The sequence below is a fragment of the Loxodonta africana genome, chromosome 2 (genome assembly GCF_030014295.1).
Source record: "Loxodonta africana isolate mLoxAfr1 chromosome 2, mLoxAfr1.hap2, whole genome shotgun sequence".
NCBI lineage: Eukaryota > Metazoa > Chordata > Mammalia > Proboscidea > Elephantidae > Loxodonta > Loxodonta africana.
The window spans coordinates 147,000,773-147,028,527 of record NC_087343.1 but is presented as its reverse complement, the minus strand read 5'-3'; the positions used below and the strand labels follow the sequence as shown (position 1 = coordinate 147,028,527).

At 40.0% G+C, this 27,755-nt stretch overlaps 1 protein-coding gene across 1 annotated transcript in view; it reads right to left on the bottom strand.

The window, feature by feature from the left end:
• The window catches only part of CATSPER3 (cation channel sperm associated 3), a 73,872-nt gene extending 46,167 nt beyond the window's left edge, over positions 1-27,705 (bottom strand). The window contains exons 1-2 of the mRNA XM_003404784.3: positions 20,486-27,705; positions 18,548-18,701 (exon numbers count right to left, since the gene is read on the bottom strand). Coding sequence (XP_003404832.1) covers positions 18,548-18,701; positions 20,486-20,586 — 255 coding nt within the window. The 5' untranslated portion in view covers positions 20,587-27,705. The remainder of the gene's footprint in view (positions 1-18,547; positions 18,702-20,485) is intronic.
• Between the last annotated feature and the right edge of the window lie 50 nt (positions 27,706-27,755).

Below are 27,755 nucleotides of genomic sequence, written 5' to 3'. Positions count from 1 at the left end.
GGATATTTAAAATAATACAATGTGGCAACTCTGAAAATTGGGTCCCCCCTGCTGTCTCTCAGGGTTTGTTGTTGTGCTGTTTTTGTTTAGGGAATTTCCAGAAGTAATTCTATGAAGCCTGTATTCTTTGTCATGTGTAGGCACTGAAGTCTGTGCTCCTTTCACTTAGTAGTTGGTGTCTTAATCATCTAGTGCTGCTATAACAGAAATACCACAAGTGGATGTCTTCAACAAACAGAAATCCATTCTCTCGAAGTCTAGGAGGCTAGAAGTTTGAATTCAGGGTGCCAGCTTCATCAATCTTTCCCTGGTCTGGGAGCTTCTCAGCACAGCAATCCCAGTTCCAAAGGATAAGCTCCCCTCCTCGTTCTTCATTCTTGGTGGTATGAGGTCCCTCCCCTCTCCACTCACTTCCTTCTTTTATATCTCAAAAGAGATTATCTAAAGATACAACCTAATCTTGTAGATTGAGTCCTGCCTCAATAATATAACTGCTCCTAATCCTGTCTCATTAAATTCAGAGAGGTTAGGGAGGTGGAGACAAGAAGGTGGAATAGACAGACACTTCTGGCAAGCCCTTTTTACAACAAAGACCCGAAAAAAACAAGTGAAATAAGTATATTTGTGACAAACTGGGAGCCCTGAGCTTCAAAGGCAAACTTAGAAAACGAACTGACAGGCAGGCAGAGGAAGAGACCGTTCAGAAGCAGATAGGAGTTACCAGACCTGAATCGCGGGGAGTACTCAGGCACCATTCCCAGAGCAGCGGCGGCGGCAGTGGGCTGGTACCAGCATTCAGCCGCAGTTTCCTCAGGGAGAAGCAGCCAGCCACGCAGCCTACTCACAACTCTGGAACCTGAGAAGAATGGTGCTCTGGGCAAAACGTAAGTATTTGCATATATTTTACCACGCTCCCCCCACCCCCAAGACAGCTTCAGTGCCTGAATTCCCTGGGCCTGAGATAGGCACTGTTGAGCACCTAGAGCCATCCTCCCAGCCTTGGGGAAGAAAAAATTTGGAAATGGGGGAAAAGATAATTTGCTAGCTCCACTAACCGGGTGAGCTCAGGACAGAAGCGGCTCCTGTCCAGGCATAAACAGTCCGTGGACTTTGAGTACCTTTCCCTTCTGCATGGACCTGTGTGGGCCTATTTCGGGAGAATAGGCCCTTGTTGGCAGATTCCAACTGTTTCAGCTGTGCAGTGGAGAGGTGGGTCTTTGATGTTTGACGTTGCTTTGCCTATTAAACAAGGTCCTCACCTACCCACATCAGGGACCTAGGACTGGTAGCTCCACTCAGGTCACCCAGTCACCCACGGCAGGGGTCCAAAGATAACTGGTACCTCCTAGTCCTTACAACCAAAAACTTGGGGTGTCCATGGTCTGCAGAACCCACACACTTGCACGCTCTAGGGAACGGGGACAGACTTTCCTCAGAGACACTCAGGGGTCGGTTCTCAGCCCCTTGCCTTGTTCAGAGCATGACCTCCTGCAGCAATCAGATACTGGTATATACGCCAATCACCCCTGCCCCTCTAAGACTGTAGGACAAAGCCTGTACCACACACTTGATGATCAGCTACCTGGAATCCTGAGCTGAATTCATACAAGAAAAGTGAATGGACTCCTAGACTGATATACCGGATAATAGCTCTAGCCATATGGGGACAGGATGTCACAATTCCAAAGGCAAAAATAATCAAGCTAGCTCACTCAAGCAACCCATTGGGGTACACCAAAACAAAACAAAGCAAGAAGCTACGACACAGTAAGCAAGCATAACCTAATAAAATAACTTATAGATGGCTTGGAGACAAGTCAATATCAAGTCATATAAAGAAACACACCATAATCACCTCAAAAGGCTCTCAGAACAAAGAATCCAGGGATCTTCTAGATGAAAGTGCATTCCTGGAATTACCAGAGCTAGAATACAAAAGTTTAACATACAGAACCCTTCAAGACATCAGGAAGGAAATGAGGCAATATGCAGAACAAGCCAAGGAACACACAGATAAAGCAATTGAAGAAATTAGAAAGATTATTCAGAAACATAATGAAAAGTTTAATAAGCTGGAAAAATCCATAGACAGACAACAATCAGAAATTCAGAAGATTAACAATAAAATTACAGAAGTAGACAACTCAATAGAAAGTCAGAGGAGCAGAACTGAGCAAGCAGAAGCTAGAATTTCTGAACTCGAAGATAAATCACTGGGCACTAATATATGTGAAGAAAAATCAGATAAAAGAATTTAAAAAAATGAAGAAACCTTAAGAATCATGTGGGACTCTATCAAGAGAAATAACCTACGAGTGATTGGAGTACCAGAACAGGGAGGAAAATATAGAGAGAATTGTTGGAGATTTGACGGCATAAAACTTCCCTGATACCGTGAAAGATGAGAAGATATCTATCCAAGATGCTCATCGAACTCCACATAAGGTAGATCTTAAAAGAAAGTCACCAAGAAATAGTATAATCAAACTTACCAAAACCAAAGATAAAGAGAGAATTTTAAGATCAACTAGGAATAAACAAAAAGTCACCTAAGAAGGAGAGTCAATAAGAATAAGCTCAGACTACTCGGCAGAAACCATGCAGGCAAGAAGGCAATGGGATGACATATTTAAAAAATTGAAGGAAAAAAATGCCTGCCAAGAATCATATATCCATCAAAACTGTCTCTTAAATATGAAGGTGAAATTAAGACATTTCCACATAAACACAAGCTGAGGGAATTTGTAAAAACCAAACCAAAACCACAAGAAATACTAAAGGGAGTTCTTTGGTTAGAAAATCAATAATATCAGGTATCAACCCAAGACTAGAACATGGGGCAGAGCAACCAGAAGTCAACTCAGACAAGGAAATCCAAAAAAACAAAGAAAGATTATTTTAAAAAAGCTCAAAACAGGGTAACAGCGATGTTATCATGTAAAAAAAGACAACATTAAAATAATAAAGAGGGACGAAGAAATGTAATCATACACCTTCCATACGGAGAGGAAGATATGGTGATACAAAGAAATAAAAGTTAGTTTTAAATTTAGAAAAATAGGGGTAAATAATAAGGTAACCACAAAGGAGACAAACCATCCTACTCATCAAAATAAAATACAAGAAGAAAATAGAGACTCAGAAGAAACAAAATCAACAGAACAAAAAATATGAGGAAAGGACAATATATAAAGATAATCCACTCAGCACGTAAAATTAAGAAGAAAAAAAAAACTGTCAACAACACACAGAAAAAAAGACATTAATAGCACTAAATTCATACCTGTCCACAATTACCCTGAATGTAAATGGCCTAAATGCACCAATAAAGAGACAGAGAGTGGCAGAATGGATTAAAACACAAGATCTCTCTATATGCCGCCTACAAGAGACACACCTTAGACTTAGAGACACAAACAAACTTAAACTCAAAGGATAGAAACAAATATATCAAGCAAACAACAATCACAAAAGAGCAGGAGTGGCAATATTAATTTCTGACAAAATAGACTTTAAAATGAAGGCCATCATAAAGGATAAGGAAGGACACTATATACTGATTAAAGGGACAATACACCAAGAAGATATAACCATATTAAATATTTATGTACCCAATGACAGGGCTGCAAGATACATAAAACAAACTCTGTCAGCATTGAAAAGTGAGATAGACAGCTCCATAATAACAGTAGGAGACTTCAACACACCACTTTTGGTGAAGGACAGGACATCCAGAAAGAAGCTCAATAAAGACATGGAAGATCTAAATGCCACAATCAACCAACTTGAACTCATAGACATATACAGAACACTCCACCCAACAGCAGCCAAGTATACTTTCTTTTCTAGTGCACATGGAACATTCTCTAGAATGGACCACATATTAGGTCATAAAGCAAGCCTTAGCAGAATCCAAAACATTGAAATATTACAAAGCATCTTCTCTGACCATAAGCCCATAAAAGTAGAAATCAGTAACAGGAAAAGCAGGGAAAAGAAATCAAACACTTGGAAACTGAACAATTCCCTGCTCAAAAAAGACTGGATTATAGAAGACATTAAGGATGGAATAAAGAAATTCATAGAATCCAATGAGAATGAAAATACTTCGTATCAGAACCTTTGGGACACAGCAAAAGCGGTACTCAGAGGCCAATTTATATCAATAAATGCACACATCCAAAAAGACGAAAGGGCCAAAATCAAAGAATTATCCCTACAACTTGAAAAAATAGAAAGAGAGCAACAAAAGAAACCCACAGGCACCAGAAGAAAACAAACAATAAAAATTAGAGCAGAATTAAATGAAATAGAAAACAGAAAAACAATTGAAAGAATTAAAAAGACCAAAAGCTGGTTTTTTGAAAAACTCAACAAAATTGATAAACCACTGGCCAAACTGACAAAAGAAAAACAGGAGAGAAAGCAAATAACTCAAATAAGAAATGAGATGGCCAATATTACAACAGACCCAACTGAAATTAAAAGAATCATATCAGATTACTATGAAAAATTCTACTCTAACAAATTTGAAAACCTAGAAGAAATGGGTGAATTCCTAGAAACACACTACCTACCTAAACTAATACAAACAGAGGTAGAACAACTAAATAGACCCATAACAAAAGAAGAGATTGAAAAGGTAATCAAAAAACTCCAAACAAAAAAAGCCCTGGTCCGGATGGCTTCATTGCAGAGTGCTACCAAACTTTCAGAGAAGAGTTAACACCACTACTACTAAAGGTATTTCGCAGCATAGAAAAGGACAAAATACTCCCAAACTCATTCTATGAAGCCACCATATCCCTGATACCAAAACCAGGTAAAGACACCACAAGAAAATTATAGACCTCATGAGGACAGATGCAAAAATCCTCAACAAAACTCTAGCCAATAGAATTCAACAACATATCAAAAAAATTATTCACCATGACCAAGTGGGATTCATACCAGGTATGCAGGGATGGTTCAACATTAGAGAAACAATTAATGTAATCTACCACATAAATAAAACAAAGGACAAGAATCACATGATTTTATCAATTGATGCAGAAAAGGCATTTGACAAAGTTTAACACCCATTCTCAGCAAAATGGGAATAGAAGGAAAATTCCTCAACATAATAAAAGGCATTTATGCAAAGCCAACAGCCAATATCACTCCAAATGGAGAGAGCCTGAAAGCATTCCCACTGAGATCGGGAACCAGACAAGGATGCCCCTTATCACCACTCATATTCAACATTGTGCTGGAGGTCCTAGCCACAGCAAATAGGCTAGATAAAGAAATAAAGGGCATCCAGATTGGCAAGGAAGAAGTAAAAGTACCCCTATTTGCAGATGACATGATCTCATACACAGAAAACCCTAAAAGAATCCTCAAGAAAACTACTGAAATTAACAGAAGAGTTCAGCAGAGTATCAGGATATAAGATAAACATTCAAAAATCAGTTGGATTCCTCTACACCAACAAAAAGAACATCGAAGAGGAAATCACCAAATCAATGCCATTTACAGTAGCCCCAAGAAGATAAAATACTTAGGAATAAATCTTACCAGAGATGTAAAAGACTTATACAAAGAAAACTACAGTACACTTCTGCAAGAAACCAGAAGAGACTTACGTAAGTGGAAAAACATACCTTGCTCATGGATAGGAAGACTTAACATTATAAAAATGTCTATTCTACCAAAAGCGATCTATACATTTAACGCAATTCCGATTCAAATCCCAATGACATTCTTTAATGAGATGGAGAAACAAATCACCAACTTCATACGGAAGGGAAAGAGGCCCCGGATAAATATGGCATTACTGAAAAAGAAGAACAAAGTAGGAGACCTCACACTACCTGATTTTAGAATCTATTATACCGCCACAGTAGTCAAAACAGCCTGGTGCTGGTACAACAGATACATAGACCAGTGGAACAGAACTGAGAATCCAGACATAAATCCATCCACATATGAGCAGCTGATGTTTGACAAAGACCTCAAAACACTTCAATGGGGAAATGACAGTCTTTTGAACAAATTGTGCTGGTGTAACTGGATACCCATCTGCAAAAAAATGAAACAAGACCTATACTTCACTCCATGCACAAAAATGAGCTCAAAATGGATTAAAGACCTAACTATAAAAGCTAAAACGATAAAGATCACGGAAGAAATAATAGGGATAACGTTAGGAGCTCTAATACATGGCATAAACAGTATACAAAACATTATTAAGAATGCAGAAGAAAAACTAGATAACTGGGAGCTCCTAAAAATCAAACACCTATGCTCACCCAAAGACTTCACGAAAAGAGTAAAAAGGCTACCTGCAGACTGGGAAAAAGTTTTTAGCTATGACATTTCTTATCAGCGCCTGATCTCTAAAATCTACATGATACTGCAAAAACACAACTACAAAAAGACAAATAACCCAATTAAAAAATGGGTAAAAGATACGAATAGACACTTCACTAAAGAAGACGTTCAGGTAGCTAACAGATATATGAGGAAATGTTCACGATCATTAGCCATTAGAGAAATGCAGATCAAAACTACAATGAGATTTCATCTCACTCTAACAAGGCTGGCATTAATCCAAAAAACACAAAATAGTAAATGTTGGAGAGGCTGTGGAGAGATTGGAACACTTCTACACTGCTGGTGGGAATGTAAAATGGTACAACCACTTTGGAAATTGATTTGGCACTTCCTTAAAATTTTTTTTAAAAAGCTAGAAATAGAACTACGATACAATCCAGCAATCCCACTCCTCAGAACATATCCTAGAGAAATAAGAGCCTTTAAACGATTGGATATATACACACTCATGTTTACTGCAGCACTGTTTACAATAGCAAAAAGATGGAAGCAACCAAGGTGCCCATCAACAGATGAATGGGTAAATAAATTATGGTATATTCACACAATGGAATACTACGCACTGATAAAGAACATGAGGAATCTGTGAAACATTTCAGAACATGGAGGAACCTGGAAGGCATCATGCTGAGTGAAATTACTTGCAAAAGGACAAATACTGTATAAGACCACTATTATAAGAACTTCAGAAACAGTTTAAACTGAGAAGAAAACATTCTTTTGTGGTTACAAGACAGGGGAGGGAGTGAGGGTGGGAGGGGGTATTCACTAATTAAATACTAGATAAGAACTACTTTAGGTGAAGGGAAAGAGAACACACAATACAGGGGAGGTCAGCACAACTAGACTAAACCAAAAGCAAAGAAGTTTCCTGAACAAGCTGAATGCTTCGAAGGCCAGTGTAGCAGTGGAAGCGGTTTGGGGACCATGGTTTCAGGGGACATCTAAGTCAATAATAATAAAAAAAAAAAGTCAATAGGCATAATAAAATCTTTTAAGAAAACATTCTGCATCCCACTTTGAAGAGTGGCGTCTGGGGTCTTAAACGCTAGCAAGCAGCCATCTAAGATGCATGAAAGAGCCTTAACCCACCTGGATCAAAGGAGAATGAAGAACACCAAGGGCACAAGGTAATTATGAGCCCAAGAGACAGAAAGGGCCACATGAACCAGAGACTACATCAGCCTGAGACCAGAAGAACTAGATGGTACCAGGCTACAACCGATGACTGCCCTGACAGGGAACACAACACAGAACCCCTGAGGGAGCAGGAGAGCAGTGGGATGCAGACCCCAAATTCTCATTAGACCAGACTTAATGGTCTGACTGAGACTAGAAGGACCCCAGTGGTCATGGCCCCCAGACCTTCTGTTGGCCCAGGACAGGAACCATTCCCGAAGCCAACTCTTCAGACATGGATTGGACTGGACAATGGGTTGGAGAGGGATGCTGGTGAGGAGTGGGCTTCTTGGATCAGGTGGACACTTGAGACTATGCAGGCATCTCCTGCCTGAAGGAGAGATGAGAGGGTGGAGGGGGTTAGAAGCTGGTGAAATGGACACGAAAAGAGAGAGTGGAGGGAGGGAGCAGGGGAAGAGTAATTGGGAGTATGTAGCAAGGTGTATGTAAGTTTTTGTGTGAGAGACTGACTTGATTTGTAAACTTTCACTTAAAGCACAATAAAAATTATTAAAAAAAAAAAAAACAGAGGTTAGGATTTACAATGTATAGGATAATTACATCAGATCACAAAACGGTGGACAACCACACAACACTAGGAATCATGGCGTAACAAGCTGGCATACATTTTGAGGAGATACAATTCAATCCATAACAGTTGGACAGAGGTTTCTTTAAGGTCTGAAAGCAGTAAGTCTTCCAGACTTTGCCAAGGGGCTCTGTTTGTGTGTCAAGGCATGTATTCAATCCTCCATCAGTTTACAACCCTGCTTATTAGCATTTATCTCCTGCTTGCATAGAGCCTCAAGATATAGCAAGAGGTAAGAGATCAGGGTTTCTCAGGTTTTTCCTGGTACCTTCACTGGGCTCCCTAAGAGTGGTAATAGCTTCTCACAGAGTTGCACAGTTAACCAGGAGCTTTCATGTGTATTATTTTCAATGGCCTCACAGCCACTCTATAAGGTGGATATTAATAACACCATTTCACAAATGTTACAGATGAACCAAAGAGAGTTTAAGTCACTTGCTCAAATTCTCATAGCTAGTAAGAAGGTTGAATAAGGAAGACTGAAGAAGAATTGACAACTTTGAATTGTGGTCTTAGCGGAAAATATTGAATGTACCATGGACTGCCAAAAGAATGAACAAATCTGTCTTGGAAGAAGTACAACCAGAATGTTCCTTAGAAGCAAAGATGGTGAGACTATCTGACATACTTTCAACATGTTATCAGGAGGGATCAGTCCCTGGAGAAGGCCATCATGCTTGGTAAATCAGAGGGTCAACGAGATGGACTGACACAATGGCTGCAACAATGGACTCAAGCATAGCAATACTTGTGAGGACGATACAGGACCAGGCAGTGTTTCATTTCTGTTGTGCACAGAGTGTCTACAAGTCAGAATCAACTTGACAGCACCTAACAACAACAATAACAGGAAGAAGGTGGGAGCCCTGGTGGCAAACTGGTTAAGAGCTCAGGTTGCTAACCAAAAGGTCAGCTGTTCGAATCCACCAGCCACTCCTTGGAAACCCTATGGGGCAGTTCTACTCTGTCCTATAGGATCATTATGAGTCAGAATCAACTTGACGGCACGCAACAACAACAACAACAGTAAGAAGGTAGGAGAGCTGAGGCTTGAACAAACCTGTATGATCCCCAAGTCTACATCCTTTCCAAAGCACAGCATTTCCCCCAGGCCTGCAAACCAGGGTCCCACAATATGCATGCTTAGTGGTCTCTGGAGGACAATCCAGAGGAGATCCAGGTTCCTCAACTCTTCGCTTCCCTAGGCCCCTCCTGAGTCTTACAACTAACATGATGTCCTACAGTCCACAACCAAACACTGTGGAACACTGATGTGGAAGACGTTCCCATGCTAACATACTCATAGAAGTGGTGCCAAGTGGACTGTACAGTTCCCTCTCTGCCCATCCCAGGCATTTACTGGGGTATTCCATCATCTCTAGTGCCTCTGATGCCACATTATGTTGATGCTAAACCTTTTCACCACCAAGAAGGAAATGTGTTATTTACCATAAATGAAGGTAAACAGAGTATATTTTTAACCTTTTGATTATAAAATAAAACTGATATGGAACCACACAAATATATAGCTTAATGAATTATTATAAGGCCAACATCTCTGTAACAACCATCTACGTCAAGAAGTAGAACATTGCCAGCTACCTCAGAAGCTTCTCCATATACCCCATCCCAATTACAGTCCCTTCCTTTCCCACAAATTAACCATTATCCTGATTTTTACAGTAATCAATTCCTTGCATCTTTTTTTTTCAAATTTTGAAAACTGTATTTTGAAAATTATAAGTAGTAGATGCACTTGGTTTTAAAACAGAGTTCAAGCAGCCCAAAAGTATAAAAACAAATTAAACATTTCCTCCCACACCCATGGAAGCAGCAATCAAGAGATCAAAAGATGCATTGCATTGGGAAAATCTGCTGCAAAGGACCTCTTTAAAGTGCTGTAAAGCAAAGATGTCACCTTGAAGACTAAGGTATGCCTGACCGAAGCCATGGTATTCTAATCACATCATATGCATGCGAAAGCTGGACAATGAGTAAGGAAGACCGAAGAAGAATTGACGCATTTGAATAGTGGTGTTGGCGATGAATACTGAATATATACCACGGACTGTCAAAAGAACGAACAAATCTGAGTTGGAAGAAGTACAACCAGAACGCTCCTTAGAAGCAAGGATAGCAAGGCTTGGTGTCACATACTCTGGACATGTTATCAGGTGGAATCAGTCCCTGGAGAAGGACATCATCCTTGGTAAAGTAGAGGGTCAGTGAAAAAGAAGACGACCCTCAACAAGATGGATTGACGCAATAGCTGCAACAATGGGCTCGAGCATAGCAACAACTGTGAGGATGGTGTAGGACCAGGCATGGTTTTGTCAACATTTACTTTTCCAACCCCTATTGATGAACATTTAAGTTGTCTCTAGGTTGGTTGGACTTTTTTTTTTTTTTTTTAGTTACTCATTCAAAAATGTATATACAAATTGTTTTGTGACACTGGTTGCAACACCCACAATGTGTTATTACTCTCTCCCTTTCCTTTTACACCCCAGGTTCCCTGTGTCCATTTGTCCAGGTTTTCTGTACCTTCCTGTCTTTTCCTCTCTGCTTTTAGGCAGGTGTTGCCCAATTAGTCTCATATACTTGATTGAACTAAGAATCATGTTCCCCATGTGTGTCATTATTAATTTTATACGTCTGTCTAATCTTTGGCTGAAATGTGGACTTCGGAAGTGGCTTCAGTTTTGAGTTAGCAGGGTGTCCAGGGGGCATAGTCTCAGGGGTTCCTCTAGTCTCTACCAGACCAGTAAATTTGGTCTTTTTTTGTGAATTTGAATTTTGTTCTACATTTTTCTCCCACTCTGTCCAGGACCCTGTATTGTGGTCCTTGTCAGAGCAGTGAGTGGTGGTAACCCAGCACCATCTAGTTCTTCTGGGCTCAGGCTGGAGGAGGCTATGGTTCATGTGGTCTATTAGTCCTTTGTATTGATGTTTTCCTTGTGTCTTTGGTTTTCTTCATTCTCCTTTGCTTCAGATATGATGGGACCAATATATGTATTCAGATGGCTGCTCACAAGCTTTTAAGACCCCAGATGCTACTCATCAAAGTAGGATGTAGATCCTTTTCTTACGAACTATGTTATGCCTTATAAATAACAGCAGAACATAGTCTAATATAGCGCTGGAAGATGAGCCCCTAAGGTTGGAAGGCACTCTCAAAATATGACTGAGGAAGAGCTGCCTCCTCAAAGTAGAGTAGACCTTAATGACACAATGAAGTCAAGCTTTCAGGACATTCATTTGCTGCTGTGGCACAACTCAAAATGAGAATAAACAACTGAAAACATCCATTAATAATCGGAACATGGAATGTATGAAATATGAATCTAGGCAACTTGGAAGTCATATCAAAAATTAAATGGAATGCATAAACATCAATATCCTACGCATTGGTGGGCTGAAATGAACTGGTGTTGGCTACTTTGAATCAGAAAATCATATGGTCTACTATGCTGGGAACGACAAATTGAAGAAGAATGGCATCGCATTCCTTGTCAAAAAGAACATTTCAAGATCTATCCTGAAGTACAATGCTATAAGTGACAGGATGATATCCACATGCTTACAAAGAAGACTAGTTAATATGACTATAATTGAAATTTACACACCAACCACTGAAGCCAAAGATGAGGAAATTGAAGATTTTTACCAATTCTGCAGTCTGAAATTGATCAAACATGCAATCAAGATACATTGATAATTACTGGCAATTGGAATACTTACTCAAACTGTATTCTGAGAAAATAATCCGAGAAACCAGACATATGAAGAACGTGGCATCAGGATTGGAGGAAGACTCGTTAACAACCTGCGATATGCAAATGACACAACCTTGCTTGCTGAAAGTGAAAAGGAATTGAAGCACTTAACTGACAAAGATCAAAGACCATTGTCTTCACTATGGATTATACCTCAACATAAAGAAAAAAATCCTCACAATTGGACCAATAAGCAACATCATGATAAACAGAGAAAAGATTGACACTGTCAAGGATTTCATTTACTTGGATCCACAATCAACGCCCATGGAAGCAGCAGTCAAGAAATCAGACGACACATAGCACTGGGAAAATCTGCTGCAAAAGATCTCTTGAAAGTGTTAAAAAAAAAAAAACAAAGATGTTACTTTAAGGACTAAGGTGCACCTGATCCAAGCAATGATGTTTTCAATCACCTCATACGCACGTGAAAACTGGACAATGAATAAGGAAGACTGAGGAAGAATCAATGCTGTCATAGTCATCTATTGTCACTACAACAGAAATGCCACAAGTGGATAGCTTTAACAAACAGACATTTATTCTCTCAGTCTAGTAGGCTAGAAGTCCAAAATCAGGACACCAGCTCCAGGGGAAGGCTTTCTCTTTCTGTCGGCTCTGAAGGAAGATCTTTGTCATCAATCTTTCCCTGGTCTAGGAGCTTCTCAGTGCAGGGACCCAGGGTCCAAAGGATGAATGCTACTAGCTCTTCTTGATTAGTGTTACTGAGGTCCCCATGTCTCTGCTCACTTCTTTCTATCTTAAGAGATTGATTTAAGACAAAACAATCTTGTAGATTGAACCCTGTCTCATTCACATAACTGCCGCTAATCTCACCTCATTAATATCATGTTGTTGTTAGGTGCCATCAAGTCATTTCCAACTCATAGCAACCCTATGCACAACAGAACAAAACACTGCCAGATCCCCTGCATCATTCTCACAATCATTATGCTTGAGCTCACTGTTGCAGCCACTGTGTCAGTCCACCTTGTTGAGGGTCTTCCTATTTTTCACTGACCCTCTACTTTACCAAGCATGATGTCCTTCTTCAGGGTCTGGTCCCTGCTGATAACATGTCCAAAGTATGTGAGACGCAGTCTCGCCATACTTACCTCTAAAGGGCATTCTGGCTGTACTTCTTCCAAGACAGATTTGTTCATTCTTTTGGCAGTCCATGGTATATTCAATATTCTTTGCCAACACCATAATTCAAAGGCATCAATTCTTCTTTGGTCTTTCTTATTCATTGTCCAGCTTTCACATGCACATGACGTGACTGAAAACACTACAGCATGGGTCAAGCATGTCTTAGTCTTCAAGGTGACGTTTTTGCCTTTTAACACTTTAAAGAGGTCTTTTGCAGATTTACCCAATACAATATGTCATTTGATTTCTTCGCTACTGCTTCCATGGGCATTGATTGTGGATCCAAGTAAATGAAATCTCTGACAACTTCAATCTTTTCTCCATTTATCATGATGTTGCTTACCGGTCCAGTTGTGAGCATTTTTTTCCTTATGCTAATGTGTAATCCATACTAAAAGCTGTAATCCTTGATTTTCATCAGTAAGTGCTTCAAGTCCTTTTCACTTTCAGCAAGCGAGGTTGTGTCATTTGAACAATGCAGGTTATTAATGAGTCTTCCTTCAATCCTGATGCTGTGTTCTTCTTCATATAGTCCAGCTTCTCAGGTTATTTGCTCAGCATACGGATTGAGTAAGTATGGTGAAAGGATACAATCCTGACGCACACCTTTCCTGACTTTAAACCACACAGTATGCCTTTGTTCTGTCCAAATGACTGCCTCTTCATCTATGTACAGGTTCCTCATAAGCACAATTAAGAGTTCTGGAATTCCCATTCTTCGCAATGTTGTCCATAATTTGCTATGATCCACACAGTCGAACGCCTTCGCGTTGTCAATGAAACACAGGTAAACATCCTTCTAGTATTCTCTGCTTTCAGCCAGAATCCATTTGACATCAGCAACGATATCCCTTGTTCCACATCCTCCTCTGAATCTAGCTTGTAATTTCTGGCAGTTCCCTGTTGGTGTACTACTGCAACTGCTTTTGAATGATTTTCAGCAAAATTTTACTTGTGTGTGATATTAATGGTATTGTTCGATAATTTCCACATTCGGATGGATCACCTTTCTAGGGAATAGGCATAAATATGGATCTCTTCCTGTCAGCCCCCACAGTACGACAAACTGACAGACACGGATATATAAATATATATATATATGTCATTAATATCACACACAAGCAAAATTTTGCTGAAGATCATTCAAAAACGGCTGCAGCAGTATATCGACAGGGAACTGCCAGAAATTCAGGCTGGTTTCAGAAGAGGACATGGAAGCAGGGATATCGTTGCCGATGTCAGATGGATCCTGGCTGAAAGCAGAGAATACCAAAAAGATGTTTACCTGTGTTTTATTGACTATGCAAAGGCATTCGACTGTGTGGATCATAACAAGCTATGGATAACACTGCGAAGAATGGGAATTCCAGAACACTTAACTGTGCTCGTGAGGAAACTTTACACAGATCAAGAGGCAGTTGCTCAGACAGAACAAGGGGATACTGATTGGTTTAAAGTCAGGAAAGCTGTGTGTCAGGGTTGTATTCTTTCACCATACCTATTCAATCTGTATGCTGAACAAATAATCCGAGAAGCTGGACTATATGAAGAAGAACGGGACATCAGGATTGGAGGAAGACTCATTAACAACCTGCGTTATGCAGATGACACAACCTTGCTTGCTGAAAGTGAAGAGGACTTGAAGCACTTACTCATGAAGATCAATGACCATGGCCTTCAGTATGGAGGCCTCAACATAAAGAAAACAAAAATCCTCACAACTAGACCAATGAGCAACATCATGATAAACGGAGAAAAGATTGAAGTTGTCAAGGATTTCATTTTACTTGGATCCACAATCAACAGCCATGGAAGCAGCAGTCAAGAAATCAAAAGACGCACTGCACTGGGTAAATCTGCTGCAAAGGACCTCTTCAAAGTGTTGAAGAGCAAAGATGTCACCCTGAAGGCTAAGGTGCGCCTGACCCAAGCCATGGTATTTTCAATCACCTCATATGCACGTGAAAGCTGGACAATGAATTAAGGAAGACCGAAGAAGAGTTGATGCCTTTGAATTGTGGTGTTGGTGAAGAATATTGAATATACCTTGGACTGCCAAAAGAACAAACAAATCTGTCTTGGAAGAAGTGCGGCCAGAATGCTCCTTAGAGGCAAGGATGGCGAGACTGCGTCTTACATACTTTGGACATGCTGTCAGGAGGATCAGTCCCTGGAGAAGGGACTTAGGGACATCATGCTTGGCAGAGTACAGGGTCAGTGAAAAAGAGGAAGACCCTCAACAAGGTGGATTGACACAGTGGCCGCAACAATGAGCTCAAGCATAACGATTGTAAGGATGGCGCAGGACCGGGCAGTGTTTCGTCCTGTTGTGCATAGGGCCGCTATGAGTTGGAACTGACTCAATGGCACCTAACAACAACAACATGTCCTTTAACTCTCCCATTACCTTTTTTAAAATTATTTTTCTTACAATTGTTCTGTAGAAGAACCCAGGTGCTTTGACTTGTAGAATTTCCAAGTCTGAATTTTGTTGACTACACACCCATGGCACAGCTCAGCATGTTCCTCTGTCATTTGTATTTCCTGCAAATAGGCAGCTGGATCCAAAGACTTGATCAGATTCAGATTTGATCTTTTTGGTAAGATTACATGTGCTATTCTTTCATAGGTGGCACATAATGTCTGGTTGTTTCTATTTTTATGATGTTAACAGCCATGATGCTCAATGCCTAGATACATTAATTGATTGGGAGTCGAAAAAAATGGTGAAAGTCTACCATTTATTTCTCACTTATTAACTGGGATACTTCTAGAAAGAGCTGTTTCCCCTCATTTACTATGAGGTTACTCAGTAATGTAGGTCATTTAAGAAAATTCACATAAGTTCATATAAGAAAGGTTCCCTATCACCCTCCAAAAGTGACCAGTTAGGTGGTGGTTGTGTGTGTGTGTGCACATTTTGTATCATTATAAACTCATGGATATTTGATGAGTTTCAATTCGTTGTCATTTTTATCCTTACTGACGCTAAAATTGCCCCATCTTTGGCCAGTAGAAGCCTCTTCAAGTTGTCTCCTATGTCCTTTTGACATGACCCCAGTAGTCTTTGTTAGCTTCCTTGCTGTGTGTATGACAAGATATTACTGACTCATCTTGTATATTTCCTGCCCTAGACCTGGAGTCAGCCATTTCTCTAAGAAGCCCTGGTTTCTTTTAGTGAGAAATAATATTTCAACACCACATTCTGGGCACTAAGACTGAGTAATTGCTACTTAGTTGATCAATGTTCTAGGTCTTTCAATGGATAAAGATAAAATACCTCAAGAGTTCATATTCCTCATTCATTGCAGAACTACACGGTTTTTACTTAAACTCTTCCATATTATATCTGTATCTCTTTTCTTCCATGAGTATCCTAGTTCTCAAGACACAGGGGATGACAGAATTAAACTCTTCCATAATTACTCATTTGTTTTACTCTGCATTGCACATGTCAACAATCTCAGAATAACACTATTAAGAGTATCACCACTAATTTGATTGCTGGAAATGTTTTTAAAAATATTTTTTCTTTGGCTCTCCATTCTCCTCCATTGTTTAAATAGTCATATTACATCTTCATCTTCAGAGGATATATTCGTTATATATTATATTCTTTCCCTGTTAGCCCACAATTAGTCTTAATTCTACAAATAACTATATTTTCAATGCTCATCACCAGTCCTAATGTTGATGTTTCTCTACTCATTTTGGTTGGCTGAAATACATTCTTTAGTAGATTCCTCAGGAAGGGCACGTGGAGGAATATTCCCCAAGTTTCTGAATGTTAGTAAGTTTGTGCCCTTTACACTTAAAAGTCAGTTTTGCAAGATCTAACATCCTTAGTTCACATTTTCTTTTCTGAAGTATCTTAAATACATTATACTCCATTTTCCTCTAGCATAAAGCATTACTGTAGCAAAGTCTGGTGATAATCCAATTTTCTTTTCTTTATGAGCCACTTTGCCTAGATACTTAGTTTCCTCCACTGCTTTTCTTTAAAATCTAATAATTTTACTAGAATACGTTTTGGCATTGGTTGTTTTGAGTCCATATCCTTAGGTGCACAATCTGTGGTCTTCCAACATACAACTTCAAATTATTTTATTTCAGGTAACTTCTCTTAAGTTATAGCTTTTAGTGTTTGTTCTTGTTTTGTTTTTTTGTTTCTTTTGTTTGTTCCAAAATCAGAGACTCCTGGTATCCTTATGTTGGATTTTTATTTCCCATCTTCATGTTCATCATTGTCTCTTGAATCCTTTTAATCTCATTTCTTAGTGACCTTTTAAATTTTCCTCTATTTCACCCAGTATTAATCTTAAGTTATGATCTGTTGTGTTTAGTTGCTCTTTGTCCAGTTTAGTCTTCATTTTGAAATGATTTTTCTTTTATTTCTAAGTCTTTCCTGAGTTTTGTCACTCATTTATGTTCTTTTGTATCTTGTATTATTCTTTCTTTTTTATAATTTGTTTTTATTGTTGTTGAGAATATACACAGAACATACACCCAATAATTTCTATATGTACAATTCAGTGACACTGATTACATGCTTCAAATTGTGCAACCAGTTTCACCCTCCTTTTCAAAGTTGCTTTGTATTATTTTCTTAAATATCTACCTTGTTTTGAAATAGTACACTATAGGTTTGATCTTTTTGTGAGCATGTCTTTTGGTGGGCTTTCATTATCTATAGAAACATTATTCTCTACCTTATGCTCTATTTTCTTGTAATAATTTTGTATGGGATTTTACCTCAATCCTTTTCTGTTGTCCTTTCTGTGTGAAATTAGTTATTCTTAGCTTTATAGAAGATGTGGTTCTAATGTCAGAGTTCTCACTTCTGTTGAGTGCCTAAAAATGCGGGAGCATACTTTTAGGGATTTCCTGGCTCTGTTCCCCTCTTCCGTTTTTATCCGGATCCCCTCTTCCTTCCTCTGTCTCTAATCTCCTCCATTTTTATTCCACATCCAGTATTTTTCCTAGGTATGGGGCCCTGTCCTTGAACAGAATGCTGGCTGACCATTTTTGAAAGTTCATGTGGTCTATACTCCCGTAGCCCCTTCATGAATTACCAGGAAGCACTCCCCTGGCACTGGGTTACGCAGTACCCGTCCTGAAAGTCAGCCCACCATACTTTCAGTGAATTCTTATTGGCTTCCCTGTTTCTTCCTGCACAGAAGCTGACACCATGCAGTTCTTCTGGCTCTTAGTGAGGACACCTTGTTATCTAGTTTTGTTGTAAATGCCACAGAGAGGTTTTGGTTTTGCTATCTAGTTGCTCTATTTTTAAAAGAAGATTCAAAAAGGTTAAAAAACCGTGTCACTGTTGCTGCTGCTGCCATATTCCCATATTTGAGAGTATATTTTTAAGGTTCTTAGAATTTTTCTACAGAAAATTTTCTTGAGACAAAATGCCTTAAACATTTTCAAAATTAAAACAGGTGAAACAGAAGAAAATGGATCCATTTTGTCTGCTTACCTCGAAAAGTCTGAACAAGCGGAATCTTATTTTATAGTTGGTCCACAAGACCACAAAAAAGGCATTCATCGAGATGGTGCTGATCATAATTATCTTAAAGAGAGGACCCGCTATGACTCTCTGCACAAAAGCCCGAAGCTCAGTATCTTTCCTCCTGTCAAAAATTTGAATAAGAGGTAGGTACGGTTACCTTACAACAGAGCCAGAAGTACACAAAACAAATATCTTTCTGAAGGGAATGAGGTTTGCTTTCCCCCTTCTGTGAATACAAATTTACATGTACTTTAAAATAGCAAGGAAATGCTGACTGAACAACCACTGAAACATGATGACCATCGATGGTCTGTCCTCACTCAGTTACTCAGTTCCCTCTCCCTGAACCTCTCGGAAAGAACAGTTACTCCTTCTTCCCAAGGGAAAAAAAAAAAATCATCTTCATTTACTCACTCAACAAATTTTTCTTGAGTGACGACTATGTGTCAGGCAACAGAGTAGGCACTGGGGATACAATGTGAGAAAAACTAAGTATTGTCAGTCTGATAAATACTGATAATAATCAAATAATCACCCACATAAGCTCCTACAAATCAATGATGAAAAACTGAATACCCTAAGGGAAAATGGGTAAACACACAAACAGCTCTTTCATGAAAGAAATACAAATAGCCAATAAATTGAACAAAAAACATATGGTAGCACTTCTAATCAAGGAGCTACAAGTTAAATAAAACCAATTTTTTTGCTTAAAAATTTAACAGTGACTTACACAATATAATAGATAATGCTGGCAAGGGTATGGTGTTATGGAGTATTCTCATATACTGCCAAACCAAACCCACTGCCATCGAGTCAATTCCAACTCATAGCGACCCTATAGGACAGAGTAGAACTGGCCCATAGAGTTTCCAAGGAGAGCCTGGTGGATCTTTTGTTCAGCAGCTGTAGCTCTTAACCACTATACCACCAGGGTTTTCCATAAACTGCCGGGGGAATGTAAAAGACCCAAACTTTCTGAAAAGGCCCAAAACTGTTCAGACCTTCTGAGCAGTAATTTTTCTTCTAGGAATCTACCTCAGAGAATACAATCTGAAATGCAGACACTGACTTTAGCCCAAGATGTTCATCGTGGAGAAAGTTTGAAAACAATTTAAAAGTCTAATGAAAAGGACTGATTAAGTAAATTATGGCATATCCATATCATGGAATATTATATGGATACTAAAATATGTCTATGCATTTTTCATGATTTAGAAAAATGCTTAATTTACTGGTAAGCAAAACACAAAAACTGTAAAACAAGACACAAAAATCCTCTACTCAAACTGTTCTCAACTATGCAAAAATGGAAAGAAAAAAAAACTCAGCAGGAAATATTCCAAAACATCGCCTGGTGTCTGCATCTGGGTGGTGAAGTTGGTTATAGGTGAGTCTTTTTCCTGTTTATTATACTTACCTTGTGCCTTCCAATTTTTCTCAGAGTGTATGTGCTATACACACTCGTAACAGTAAAAAATATAGAATACATATTTTATATATATTTGTATTTATAAAATATGAAAACAAGATATGTCATTTTCATTGTTATTCGAGTCAAGATTCGGGCCTACTAACAACAAAAAAAAGTCTTTAACTTATCTAACAGTCATTAGCAGAATGTTCAAAATTGAATTAAACTAGTCATTCGGTCTACAAGTCAAATAACAGAGTGACTGAATGTTTGACTTACCCAAGTCAGTCATGATACCAAGCCTAAGAAACAAAATGTTTGGCTCAACCCCCACCAAGGTCACCAGTCAGAGAAACCAGATCTTCAAGGACATGCACCTCAATTTGGGAAGCAGAAGAGTGCCTGCAGGAAGAGCCTAAGAGCAATGACATCCTGCCCCACACTGCCGTTTGCACATTTCTTAGCAAGCAGTGGAGATGCAGTACATTTACCTAAAACTCCTGAGTCGCACACAGAACATGCTTGATGTAGAATCAAACAGAGTAGTAGAAACACGTCTCGCGTGGCTTGGGTGATAATAGAATAGAGACATTTTCTAAATTCTCAATTTTTATTCCTTGCTTTTATCATCCAACAGAAAATCTCTGCTTAGGGATTTCCTTGGCATCTGGATTCTAATAGGCAGCCAAGAAGGGTCCAGGAAGAGAATTCTCACCTTATGAGGTCACTCTTGGGGCATTCCAGTACCTGCTACTAGCCTGCAGGCCCCTGGGCGAGGGATTCTCCCCAAGTCTCTCACCCACAGATTTTCTCTTCCCTGGAGTTTGGGCACCTCAGCTGAGCAAAAGGGTTATGAGCAGCCAGCAACTCTGAAGCTCCAGGCTAAAGCTGGGAGACAGTAGGGATAGGCCAAAACCCCTCCCTGCCTCAAAAAAAGCCCGTCTGGTGTACAAAGGCCCTTAATAATGTGCTAGAATAAGGTGAAGTGTCATATAAAGGGGAAAAGCAAAATTCTCTGGTGTCCTAAGAGAGAAAGAACAGATTCAGGGCTCAGCTCTGGGAATGGGCCTTGAAGAATTAGGGAAGATTTTGATGAGTTTGGGGCAGGAATAAACGATATAGGAGCAGAAGGGGTAACACATCCCTGTGCTGGCCTAAATGGGGGTATGGAATATGCACACGTGAACCACCTAAATACAGTGTAACGGATGAGGCCGTGTGGTAGAGATGTTTGAAATACAAGAGCAATAGAGATTTTTTGCTCTCTTCAACTCTCGGGATTAATATATTCTCTTCTTTCTCCTAACCCCTTTAACTTTCGAGGCAAATCGAGACAGAGGGATCTGTGTAGCCCCGGGTCATTTTACACGTTTAGTGGCTAACCCGTTGCTGTGGAGTTGAGTCCAACTCATAGTGACCCTATAGGACAGAGTAGAACTGCTCCATAGGGTTTCCAAGCAGCGCCTGGTGGATTCAAACTGCAGACCTTTTGGTTAGCAGCCATAGCTCTTAATTACTACGCCACCAGGGTTTCCAGTTTAGTGGCTAAATTGGTCAACTTCCTGGAAACCTAAGTTCTCAGAGCATAAGAAAAGAAGGTAACCACTGCTCCCACCCCCGCTGCCCCTGGTATTCTAAAACAAGTGTATATAGCCATTCCCAGCAAGAAGATATTCTTGTAGGCAACCAAAATACTGAACTGGGAAAAAAACATGTACTCAAATTCTCCATTTAAAATCATCAACAGCAAAGCTTTAAAATCACTTTGATTAATGTCCCCAAGATTCAAACTTTAGTCTCACTTCTCCCTCTAACTTTCTCTCTCAGGAATCAGCTCCTCCTAGAACTCCTCCTGTCTCTTTTGGTCATAGGCCCCTAAAGCTGCCTGGTTCCTGGTTCCCAACATCCCCTACGGCAGCCTCCTTCCTGAGTACTGCTCTGAGAGGGCCTGAATCAGCTCACCATCTGGCTCCACCTGCCCCTACACTGAGGTGTCTAATGCCGTGGGGCACAGAAGAGGCCCTCGGTAAGCATGTGCTACGTGAAATGTGAATGAATGGCATCAGGATTCTTACACTCAGTCCAGTAGCAGGGCATAGCGGGATTCCATCTTCAGAAGCCCCAACAGTACACATCTGTGCCTTCTCTTTAAGCATCGAAGCACACTTTTGGGGAGAAACGGACAGGGAGATTAAAAATGTAATGAACTCTTTCACACTGCTTGGAGGGGTGGGGAACGATGACCAGGGAGCTGGCAGCAGCAGTTGTTCTCAGTGTACTACTGCTGCACAAACAATCACAGCCGAAGTTGCCTTCTGGGGTTGCTGATGAAGGTATCCAGCTGCAGTGAGCCTGGGAATGGAGCTCCAGCTGGGCAAATGGAAAGCAACAGGACATTAGAGGCGACAAGCTTCTCCAGGGCCAGGGCCTGCTGCAATGCAGTCATCCCTCCAGTATCTGTGGGAGATTGGACCAAGACCCCCGCGGATACCAAAACCAGAGGATGCTCAAGTCCCTTATATAAAATGGCGTAGTATGTGCATATAACCTACACACATCCTCCTGTACACTTTAAATTACCTCTAGATTACTTATAATACCTAATATAACGTAAATCTATGTAAATAGTTGTCATACAGTACTGTATGTATTGTTTAGGGAACAATGACAAGATGAGAGGTGAACAATGCTCACACGAGTGCTAGAGAAAGGCTGGGGATCTATGAAGTTGTAGGAGGCTACAGCAGGGTATGCCTCCACATTGTTTCATTCATGTGGATTCTGCAGAGTGCTCGGGGTGCAGAAAATTCAAGTTCTGTTTTTTGGAACTTTTTCCCCCGCTGAATATTTTCCATTTGCACCTGGTTGAATCTGCAGGTGCGGAACCCGCAGATACGGAGCACCGACTGTACTCTGTACCTTCTCATGGATGGTGGGCAGGCCAGGCATCCCAGGATGAGAAGTGGAAGGCCACCTCTTCTGTCCTTGCAGCAAGTTCACACTCTGCCCGACTTGGGTGCACTGCCTCAGCTGCACGTAGCCAGGGAAAGTCAGCAATGGGCAGGCATGGTGACTGGATGACTCTTAAGCTTTCTGGCTACCAAGAGTAGTCATTCCCTTACTAGTCCCAAGTAGCTGGTACTGAAACACAGAGTTCACATATTATAGCCAAACTCTATGACAGCTCTTGCTGTTTTTCAGGAAACTTCATAAAACTGAAAGTTCTAAACTTCAACTAGTATATTTTTGAATGCTGGAATAGAAAATATATAGACTGCTTCATTTGTAACTATAAATACCAATAACTATTATGGATTGAACTGTGTTCCCCAAAAGTCCCAACTCCTGATACCTATGAATGTGACCTTGGTGGGAACTAGGGTCTTCAAAGATGTTATCAGTTAACGTGAGGTCATACCTAAGTAGGGTGGGTGTTAACCCAAGATGGATAGTGTCCTTAAGAAAGGGGGGAAAAGACAGAGACACACAGAGGGAAGACAGCCAATGTGAAGACGGTGCAGAGATAAAGTTATGCTGCAGCTGCAAGCCAAGGAACTTCTGGGCTACCAGATATGTCGAAAGAGACAAGGTCTTCCCCTAGAGCCTTCAGAGAGAGCATGGCTCTGCTAACACCCTGAATTCAGACTTCTAGCCTCCAGAACTGTGAGACAATACATTTTTGTGGATGTAAGCCACCCCCTTGTGGTACTTTCTTATGGCAGCCCTAGCACACTAATTTTTTTTCAGTTGCCTTTGAATGGATTCTGACTCATGGTTACCCCACGTATGTCAGAGTGGAACTGTATCGCATAGGGTTTTCTTTTTTATTTATTTATTTTATTTTGTTGTTGTTGAGAATATACACAGCAAAACATACACCAATTCAATAGTTTCTACATGTACAATTCATCGACATTGATTACATTCTTCAAGTTGTGGAAATATTCTCATCTTCCTTTTCTGAGCTGTTCTTTCCCTGTTAACATAAACTCATTGCCCCTTAAGGTTCCTATCTCATCTTTCAAGTTGTTATTGATCCCATATAGACAGATCTTAAAAGAGCACAATGCTCAAGACAGACATTCCTTACTAGTTAAGCTGAACAATTGTTCGATTTTAAGAAGATTTCAGGGGATATTTTTAGTTTAAGGTTTAAAGATGATCTTAGGACAATAGTTTAAGGGGTTCATGAAGCCTCCATGGCTTCAGAACATGAGATGCGAGATTCTGTTCTACATTTTCCCCCTTTGATCAGGATTCTTCTGCAGAATCTTTGAATAAAATGTTCAGTGATAGTAGCCGGGCACCATCCAATTCTGGTCACATGGCAAAGAGAGCAGTTGTTCATGAAGGCAATGAGCCACTCATTACATTTCCTCCTCCTATTCCTGACTCTCCTTCTTCTTGTGTTGCTCCAGGTGACTAGAGACCAATACTTTGGATGGCCACTGCAAGTTTTTAAGACCCCTGGCAGTATGCAATGAACTAGGAAGTAGAACAGAAGAACTAAACATGATATTAAGCTAATTAACTGTGATGTCCCATGAAAACACGACCCTAAACCTCCAAATCAAGAAACTAAATCCCATGAGGTATTTGGTTGTACACAAGCAGCCTCAGCCGCTGCTCTTTTCATCATTGTTGTTGTTATAAATATATCACACAACATTTGCCAATTCAGCTTTTTATAGGTATACAACTTACTTACATCAATTATATTAATCGGCTGTACAGCCCTTATCCTTTATCCATAGGGTTTTCAATGGCTGGTGTTTCTGAAATAGATAGCCAAGCCTTTCTTCTGAGGTACCTCTGGGAGGACTCAAACCTCCTACCTTTCAGTTAGCAGCCAAATATGTTAACTATCTGCAGCACCCAGGGGCTCAAGGAAACTCATACACTAACCCTAACAGTCCAGTAGCTTTGTACATTGATGGAGGTCAGTTTTGTGCCCAAATACAACATAACATGCCGCTGCTTTTTGTCTATTAAAAAAAAACATAAAGAATGAATTTAGTATCCAAAGATTTTCTAAAACCTAGCATTGTAAGAAAGTAACCATTATTTCCAGAACTTTCACTAGCTCAATTTTAGAAAAGGACCTTCAGGGCAATTTGATTTCACCCTGGTTGTTACCTGAGGAGACCATGCAGAGGGTCACAGGTCATATCTGTTTAACAACTCTCTATTCCAGTGATCATTCGGAAAGAAAAGGGAAGGGAACCAAAGCTTACCACATCAGAGAAACCACCCTCATCACGCAAAGATTTGAAACAGAAGGGAACTTGGCGCCTCCAACTCTGACAATGTCTCTTTTAAGTTGAGACGTCAGTTACTTGAAGCAAGTCTGGAGATTCAGTCTATCAGATTTTACCACAATGAATGTTCCCATAGACTTCTGATATGGGATCTTTGATTCTGTCTAGTAAAGTTTGTGAGTCCTAGCAGATGCAACACCCCTTAACATGGACCTTATGTCAAGCCCACATGTAGACGCTAATTAGTAACTGCACTCCCAGGTCCTCCACATTTGGATTATGAGCCACATCCTGCTATCTTCACTATGCTGGTATATGTCAACACAGCCGACAAGTTTATCCTTCCAGACTTACATTCAAAATAGGGGGAAAGGGTTCCATTCAGGATGTAGTAAAATAAGTCAAACAATACCACAAGGGAACAAATGGACAAATCCAGAAGGCAGAATATTCTACAGGACAACTGGCCCGGTTTTTACAGTAAGTCAATGACATGGGGGAAAAGAGACAGGGGAAAGAGGCTTGCTGTAGGTTGAGATTAAAGAGACACAACACCCAGATGCGATGAGTGGACTTCATGTGGACACTGATTAAAATAGATTTACTGTGCAAAGACATTCTTTGTTCCCTGAAAGTACAAAGACCTTCAGGGCAATTTGATTTCACCTGGATATTAGGATCATCGAGGAATCATGGTTTATTTCGTCATGTGTGATAAAGGCATTATGATTTACATAAGAAAACGACCATATTTTCTAGAGATCCTTACTGAAGGATATAGGGGTGAAATCATATACTATCTGGGATTTGCTTTTAAATACTTTAACAAAGAAAAATGAAACCAGGATATATGAAGCAACTGGTGCAAAATCTTGGCAACTGCTCAATCTGGGTGATTAATACATAGGGGTTCAATATACTATTTATGTTTAAAAAGATCCAAACTTATTTTTCTGTGCATTTGTCTATTCTATTTCATATAAGTGGGGTCATACAGTATTTGGAAGACACAGATTTTTCTCTGTTATGTTTCCTGTTGTACCTCCAGAGCCCAGAACGTACCTGCCCCATAATAGTTCCTCAGAAATATTTGTTGGATGAACACATAAATATGAGTGAGTTAATTTATCCTTACAGTGGGGCTAGCCTAATATCACCTACTTTGCAGGGTTGTTTTGAGGATTACTTATAAAAAATAAAAATGTTTTTGGAAAAAAAAAAGATTCAAATTGAGGCACTGAACTTAAGATCTTTGGTAATAAAGTTTATAAAAGTTCCCAAATCTATAAGATACAAAAGAGTTTATAAACATACATAGCTTTGCCTTTTCCTCTGAAAAAATCTAAGAAATAGAAGCTCTGGTGTCAAGGCTCTAGGTTCCCTGGGAGCCACAAGAGAGTAGGTGGCTCTTCTTTCCCCTCCCCTCCCAGCACACTCTGTACCCGTAGGACAAACTGGCCATTTCTGCCACTCCCAGGCCAAGAACTGGCTTCAGAGGGTTAAGCCTCCTAGTCATGTTCCCATATGGTTTCTCAAGTTCAGGGCAGTGGAAGAGAGGGTTGGGGAGGGGAAGGTTTGCTTGGTGTAACACACAGTGATTTTTCTGGCCTCTGAAGTGAAGCCGGCTACAAAGATTATCCCTATTAAATCCTACTACCGTATGCTTCTGGTGGCGCAGTGGTTAAAAGCTACAGCTGCTAACCAAAAAGTTGGCAGTTCGAATCCACCAGCCACTCCCTCGAGACCCTATGGGGCAGTTCTACTCTGTACCATAGGGTCACTATGAATCAGCATCGACTCAACAGCAACCGGTTTGGTTTTTTTTTGTTTTGTCATATGCTTCAAGAACTAGCACGTGTTCCTTGAATGGCTATATATGTTCTTTTAATCTACATTATAATTTCTTTAGAAGTACATTCCCAAGTTCCTTCAAAGAACACTGTTACCGCAATTTTTAAAAAACCGATTACTTGATATTCCTTTTAATGTCTATCACTGCCACACAGAGTAAGTAGGGCTCATTACTGGCTAATACCCAAGTAGCTTCTAGCTCATTGGCTACAGAGCCTGAGTTCAGGGGCACATCACATAAACAGTGAACAAAAAATGACCCTTAGTTCTTCCTTAACTTAGTAAGGCAAACAAGGGCCTGGAAAATCGTCACTGTGACAACGAACCCTATATCACCCACCTTGCTGGAAGCCATGAACAAGACACTTGTCCTCTCCTTCGACTACCTGTCTGCAAAGTGAGGATAAAACACACCAGGATGGCTTACCAAATTCTCTGACTTTGATAATCTAACTACTTAAGTAGCAACAACAGCCAAAATCTACACCAACTTTAGCTCCAGCAGAATTGTTATACCTTCAGAGTTCACAGTTCTTTTTCCACCTTGGCATTTGTAAAGTCACTATAATTGCTAGAATTGCTGGGTTATAAAGTGTGTGAATATTCCCTCATCCCAACTCTGATCTTTAAGAAAGTCACTTCTCTTTTCGAA